Source organism: Olea europaea, chromosome 2 (genome assembly GCF_002742605.1).
Source record: "Olea europaea var. sylvestris chromosome 2, O_europaea_v1, whole genome shotgun sequence".
In the NCBI taxonomy this organism is placed as follows: domain Eukaryota; kingdom Viridiplantae; phylum Streptophyta; class Magnoliopsida; order Lamiales; family Oleaceae; genus Olea; species Olea europaea.
The window spans coordinates 3,045,805-3,053,045 of record NC_036238.1 but is presented as its reverse complement, the minus strand read 5'-3'; the positions used below and the strand labels follow the sequence as shown (position 1 = coordinate 3,053,045).

Genomic DNA, 7,241 nt, shown 5'->3' with positions numbered 1-7,241 from the left:
GTGCTTTATTGCTTTGTAAAAATCCTGTTTACCATGAAAGAACTAAACATATTGAGGTAAAGTATCATTTTATTTGTGAGAAAATTCACACTGATAGGAATCCCTCTGATATGGAAACAAAAATTCTACCTGCATGTAAATTTAAATTGTGCTTCTCTTTATTACATATTAACACTGGTTAATTTTTCTTGCAGGTAGTGGGCGATGATGATGAACAATTCTTCCATGTGCAAATTCGCAACCAAAAGAGAGTGTTAGGAGAACCAAGGTGAAGAATGTGAAAATATGGTTCACCTAACACCATCTATTCAGTTTTTTGTGGACCATTGGATGAAGATCGACGGCCGAGATTTCATCTTGGGGGAGATGTTGTGACTTGATGGTATTGATGTTGACACAATAAGGTCTTCCCACGTTTTTGGCAGAGGCATGGTATTTCCTTCCTTCCCCTTCTTATGTAGACTCACTCTCTACCATTTCAAAAAGAGGAGCTCTCGATTTTTCCCCAGCAGAAAGTGAGCTCTCGGTTTTAGCTTAAGGTGGTGGTTCTTTGCCGGATTTTTTCCCCTCTCTCTTGGAAGGTGATTTGCAAGTCATGGAGGGCTGTTTCTGAGCCTAAAAAACACCCATAAATAGAAGAATAAGCTGTTGAAACGAAGAAGGAAAACTGCAGAAACTGGGCCCAAAATCATTCAATATCTGAAGCTCAATTGAAACGATTCTGAAGTCCATTTCATTTGAAACAAATAATAAAAAATATTGGCCATATGAATAAGAGTTGTAGGTTTAAAATATTTTCATAACGTTTTTGTAGATTTTGATAATTAAATGACAGATTATGCTTTGAAACGTAGACACGATTTCTGAAAACACAACATTATTACATTCTTACTGCGAGTCGAGTATGAAGTCTTATAATTGTACAATCAGGGACGGATCCAGGATTGGATCCAAGATTGGGCTACAAAATTTCAAATTGGGCTGCTACGCCGAAAAGGAAAAAAATTTACACATAAAAAACTGATTTTTTACTCAAAAAAAAATAAAAAATACCTTTTAAAAAAGCTATTGGGAAAATTTTGGGACAGGCTCAGTGCGAAGACCATGTTTACACCCAGCCACTTTTACTATTGGGGGAAAGGATTATAAAATTCTCATTTGTCGTTTCATTTATTTATGTATTTGTTTTTTTTTTTTATTATAAAATAAAAAATTTAGTACAGATTCAAAAAATTCGAGGTGAGGACCATGTTTACATATAAGCCCCTTTTAACATACCAAATACTATAAATTGCCCAAAATATGTAAAGAGAGAAGGATGGTTGACAAAAATATATAAGCTTGAGCTTCACCACATATCTTATAGATAATGCTCTGGCATTTATTGGTGACAGAGGATAACTCATTAATTATAGCCCAACAACACTTCAAATTGGAATCTTTCTCCCACTTTTCTCATGCAAATTCAATTTTGTGACATTCACATCACACCCATCTTATTAAATGTACACATTTCACATTGTGTGCCCATATTTAATGGGAATGAAACTCACAAAAAGCCAAATACCCATGTGTTGTCCACATGTTTGCTGTTCAAAATCTTTCCTCTTTCTTCAGCTTCAGATTTAGTTGTTTTTGCAGTTTGCTCTGTTTCCCACTTTTGGGTTTGGCCTAATTGCATTAACATGGCTGCCTAGGATGTTTTTAGACGAACCACCTGATATTATACACTTTTTCTCTGTCCTCTCATTCATGCTGGTTGAACCTACTTGTCTATACATGAAGTGGTCAGTCGGTCGACCATCGTGTAAAAAGGTAAATGAGATGAATGTGCTTCCTGCCCTTTCCGGTCATCTAGAAAATGAGATGAAACTGAAATCTTTCTAGTTGCATATATACTTCAAGTACAATGGAACAACTACAACTAATGCTAAGGTCCCTCAGCAGAGTAAACAGATCAGACAAACCAGTTGACTCGAGTCATCTACACCAGACTAAGAAAAGAAGTATAAATCAGTCCTTTGTGATCCATTCAGCTTTGAATTCAAATTACATGGAATCTAAGTTGATGACAGGACTTCAATTGAACATTATGATTCTTCATTCACATCTGTTATTCAACCACACAGTCTTCTCCATATTTCTCAGACACGAGCTGTTTAAAACATATTCACAGATAAACAGAAGTACCACCATGAACTCTCGAAAAATTATTGAATATTAGCCCAGAGTTAATATATCGGTTTGCAAATCAATACAGTGGAAGACAAAGAGAAGAGAATTCTGCAACAGTTCCAATGCATATGAGGTAGGGGACACTGGTGAAAATATGAACCAAAACAGGCATCAGAACAATGTATTCGTGCAATATAACATGAAGACGTTGATTTTCAAAATGACTCGGGGTCAGAAAATACGGCAAACTAAATGATTGAAAAAATGCAAACCAAAGCAATACATATCCCAGAAGAATCACAGGGAGATTGCTGATTTACTCAAGTAAATATGCATTTAAGCTAAATTGGCTAGTAAATTGATAATAAGTCTTAGTTTGTTATTATACAGTGTTGAGGCGAATCAGAGCCTTGAAAGTGGCCACGTTGAACTATCAACCCTCAAGAAACTAATAAAATAAAACCTTTGGTGTCACCTTGACCTGAACCACCTAAAACCAGAGTATCTATCGGAGATACCAGCAAATTCAAAATCCTAACTTATTATTCCAGGTGTTGAAGGCTTAAAGCACGCTAATACAAAACTAGTTGGCTTTACTAGTTGGCTTTCACTGACTTCAAAGTATCAAACCTTTCGTCCGAGATAAAAATTATAACTAGATCATTGTGGAGAAAAGAAAGTAGAAGCTATAATCAAGATCAGATTTCACTGAGAGAATATATTGCACCATTTAAATCCTGACGTTTACTCATCTAAACATGTAACAAATCACAAAAGATTCACTAGCCAGTGGAAACTTTAAGAAAGCCAGAAGCTGCAACGAATGAACATTGCTTGCCTGTACAAAATATGAGATCTCAAAAACAGAAACTGCAGACGAGGAAATCGCACAACTGTGGGCACATAATACCTTGTTTCCTATTTTCACATAATAACGTAATTAATTTATATATATTGGCAAACCCACGTAAAGATCCTTTGAACTATGATGAGCACACCCTTGAACATAAACAAGAACATTAGCCCAAATCCTGACTAACCAGTAGGCATAGTTCCAACCTCACATTTCGGAGCACAGGCAATAATGTAAAAGTAACATGTAACGTATCTATAATTTATACAAGAACATAAGTAAAATGGAAACAACAAAATGATCCTGGAGCACCTGTATTTAGAGAGTCGGAAGAAGCTGTCAGCCCGGCAGAATTCTTGGATACCTATGTTTTTCAGTAATTAGACAATAACTGGAACCAATCATCCACAAAATCCATCTTCTCCGCGAGGCAATATCTTCTTCTTCTTCTTCTTTTGTGCTTTTTGCAACTCGAATGTGTTTAAGAACCAATCTACTGTCCCGATCCTTGAGAGTCATCCTTGGGAGATGCTTGCTGCTGCTGCTGTTGAGGGTGCATCCTAGACTGTCCCATCTGCTGGTAAAGCTGGCTCATTGCCTGAGGATTCAAAACCCCAATATGACCATCTTGTGATAGACCAAGCTCCAACCCTGGAAGCTGCTGGTTAGTACTAGCACCCATAATTGAGGTAAAACTCATTGGCCCAATATTGCTTGATGACAGGTCAAACCCTGGGAACCCAATCTTTTGCAAGTAATTAGAACCCTCACTACCCAGATTAACTGTCGGTGGACCAGATGATGACTGAAATCCAAATCCACTGACAGCAGGGGGCCATATCCCTGCACTTGCCATATGGGGTCTTCCCAAATTTACCATAGGCCAACTGGTCCTATTCCCACCCCCACCTGGCCCCCCCATATGCCCACCGAATTCGTCAATCTTCTGGTGAATCCCTGCTGATATAGAGTTCCCCTGTTGGGAAATAGAAACCCCTGCTGCTGCTAAAGCTGACGCGGGTATAGTCCCTGACCCTGTAGCAGCGATTATCGATGACTCCGCCTGCTGTAACAGCCACTGTATAGTTTCTCCATCAGATTTGTGTCCCAGTTCTCTGGTCAGCTGAAAAATTCTAGCAGCACAAAGGGCAGGCATCCTTATCCTCCTCCCTCTGCCTTCAACTTTCGTGTGCCTATCTTTATTCGAGCTTCTTTTGGGTGCCAGTGCCTGCTTTTTCCCTTCTTCTTTCTCTGCAACCACAATCTGAAAATCTTTCATCTCTGCGGCCTTAATCTCGCCCATCCCGGGGCTGTTATTTAAGAAACTCGAAACCTCCTGTGGCTGTTTTGAGCCCTTGGGATCCATGATTTTTACACAAGAAATTACAATAAAATAGCAAAAAACATCAGTATAAAGAAAAACGGTTGTACGTTTTTGTCTGTGTTGAAAAAGGTGACCTCAAGAAATGGAAAAAAGGAGAATTCTACTGATGCCGTGATTCCGCAAGTTTTTTTTCACTGTTTATGGGTAAAAGATGAAGGACAAGAGTAAAATTTTTGAAATCCCAAGACAAGGAGTTAAGGATCTTTGTCAATAATTTAATAGAATCTGCCTCTTTTTCACTGTTCATGATTTTGACTTTTGACTCTTTCTTTGATTGCTATGGTTCCCTATGCAAAGTTTTCACTGCTACACAATCACGCAGCTTGTTGAAACCGAGAATACGAAAATCGAACTACCCAACTCATCCTAAGTTTTCACTGCTACAAAATCACGCATTCAAACTCTTAATGCGAAAATCGAAAACATGACACAACGTGATACACAATCAAGTATTCAAACTTTAAATACGAAATTCAAAAACACAACACAATACTCGTCTAGTTCCAATGGAACTGGGTGCCATCTATGATTGCAAGTGAGACAAAAAAGTGTATGATACGAGATTGAACTCAAGTATATATGTGGGTGGATTATAGGAGGACATTTGGCAGACAACAAATGGAATTCCTTCAAACTTACAAAAGGAAAAGGATAATAAAGAAGCTTATAATAAATTTTACAGAATCGAGCAGATATGGCCCAGATAGAGATGTCATTCTTTGAGTTGCTAAAGAAGGTGATTAGGGTTTGATGATGCTAATTCAGTGGAGCCCAGAGCCCCATCATCTTCGTGAGTTGGAAGTTTGGAGCTTACTCAACTTTTGTAATTCAATTAAAATTATACATAAATGCTAACTACTTTCATAATTATTAATCATTATTATCTACACACTTCGGTAAATCCATTATTATTCTTACATATAAATCAATCGCCAAATGTTTTATTATAATTATTTTGGGAACACCGGGGATAAGAATTTAGCTGAAGTTTCATCTTCCACGCATCATCCTCAATGGAAACTCGAAGCTGATCTCAGTTAGGAATCATAGCAGATAGGCCCTGCGGAGACAAGAAACTCTCATTGATCACAAGCTAACAACGGAAGCTCCAGCTCCTCCTATATGCCGAGGCATGAAAAATTATATCCAACTCTGGCGCTACTAGAGAAAAGCTATCACTGCAAAACAACGTGTCAGGTCACCATTGCTTATGCCAACCAATAAGGACAGCTTAAAACATGTAATATTCGGTTATGAGTATTCAGTGGTATGGAAAATGGAAGATAATTGTAGACAATGCTATATGTAACGAATTTTTTTACCGAATCTTTTATCTACTACTCACAACAGGGGTAGAGACTAGTACTACGGACCATCATTTTTAAATTCACGCGACCCCCACCATACATTGTGAGAGGAGGGACACCATTCGGTAACCCCGTCTGTATATATATATTTATCCGATAATGATTATGCCCCTCACTAAATATAAATAAAAACAATGTCTATAAAATATACTAAGTATAGAAGTTGGCGTGGTGGCCGCATCACCAACTTGGAGATTTCGTGGGCTAAGAACTTGTCTCATTAAATTTTAAGGACAAATTCATATGTGACTTCTGTGGATAGAATGAAATATTTTTTTACCGCCAAGAAATATAAAATCGTAAAAATATATGTAAAATAGCACAACCCTAATTGAGTCCAAGCATTTGAAGAAGAATATTGAATTAAGAGATATTTGGAAAATGATTTTTTTTTTCATTTTTTTTTTTTTTATCGATGATATTTAGAAAACAATTTTTTGTCTGTCTACGTAAGAATGGGCTGGGGAGGCTTTAACTTTTAACGCGGAATAGGGTTGTCATGCTTTAAAATTATTGATTAAGCATTAGTGTCTTTGTGTATCTAACATGTTACATTCTTAAATTCTTAATAGATGGTACCTTATTAGAGTATTAAATAAGTGAATTTAATATAACATAGGATTCTCTTAAATAAACTTGTAAAGGAATATAATTACCAAATAAAGACAAGGAATGAAAACGAGTTTGAGAAGAAATATGGAAAGTGTAGAGGAAGATGACATGAATTTCCATGAATCACCACGAAGATGCCTAATTGTATAGTTTTAAAATGTAGGATTAGTGCAAATTGTTATGAAAAGAGAGAAAAGGAGAAGAGAGAATAGAAGTTAATAAACTAAAATGTATTTTATTGAGAACCAAAGTCTCATATTTATGGAAAAGAATTAGGGATAAAATAATTATAATTACTAGGGCTGTAGGAGTATAATTGGCATTCACTAATAAACTTACAATTTACAACACTTCCCTTAAATAATATATTACAAAATATCTATCTCGTTAAAACTTTGCTTAATAAAAATCCACTGTGAGAAAAATTATCAAATGAAGTAAAAATAGTACAATTATATTGAAGTATTAAAAATAAATGTTGCATAGTTAAAACCTTCGTAGGAAAGCCTAGTGGGATAAAATCTATGCGAAGAAAAAAAGAGTACAAGTACTTTCCCTAATGTTGATCACTGAAAATCTCTGACTCGATGTATTCCAATCTCATGAACCAATTTCTTAAATGTAGATGTCGACAGTACCTTTGTAAATAAATTAACTACATTATCACTTGAGCGAATTTGTTAAACATTGATATCGCCATTTTTCTTAAACTAATGCTTATCAAATAATTTCGGAAAAATACACTTCGTCCTATCGCCTTTGATATCGATCCTTTGAGTTGTGCAATATAAGCTGCATTTTTTACACATAAAATTGTTGTACTATTTTTTGATGAAGTTAATACATATGA

At 36.1% G+C, this 7,241-nt stretch overlaps 1 protein-coding gene across 1 annotated transcript; it reads right to left on the bottom strand.

Annotated features, from left to right (window-relative positions):
- Positions 1-1,599: 1,599 nt before the first annotated feature.
- Positions 1,600-5,011, bottom strand: LOC111408798 (transcription factor TCP20-like). The gene is made up of 2 exons (XM_023038572.1): positions 3,341-5,011; positions 1,600-1,994 (listed from the first exon to the last, which is right to left on the bottom strand). The coding sequence occupies exon 1, from the start codon at positions 4,392-4,394 to the stop codon at positions 3,522-3,524; it is 873 nt and encodes a 290-aa protein (XP_022894340.1). The 5' UTR covers positions 4,395-5,011; the 3' UTR covers positions 1,600-1,994; positions 3,341-3,521.
- Positions 5,012-7,241: the final 2,230 nt, after the last annotated feature.

Coding starts and splice junctions, on each gene's coding strand:
- LOC111408798 (XM_023038572.1), bottom strand. CDS start 4,394: ATGGATCCCAAGGGCTCAAAACAGCCACAGGAGGTTTCGAGTTTCTTA.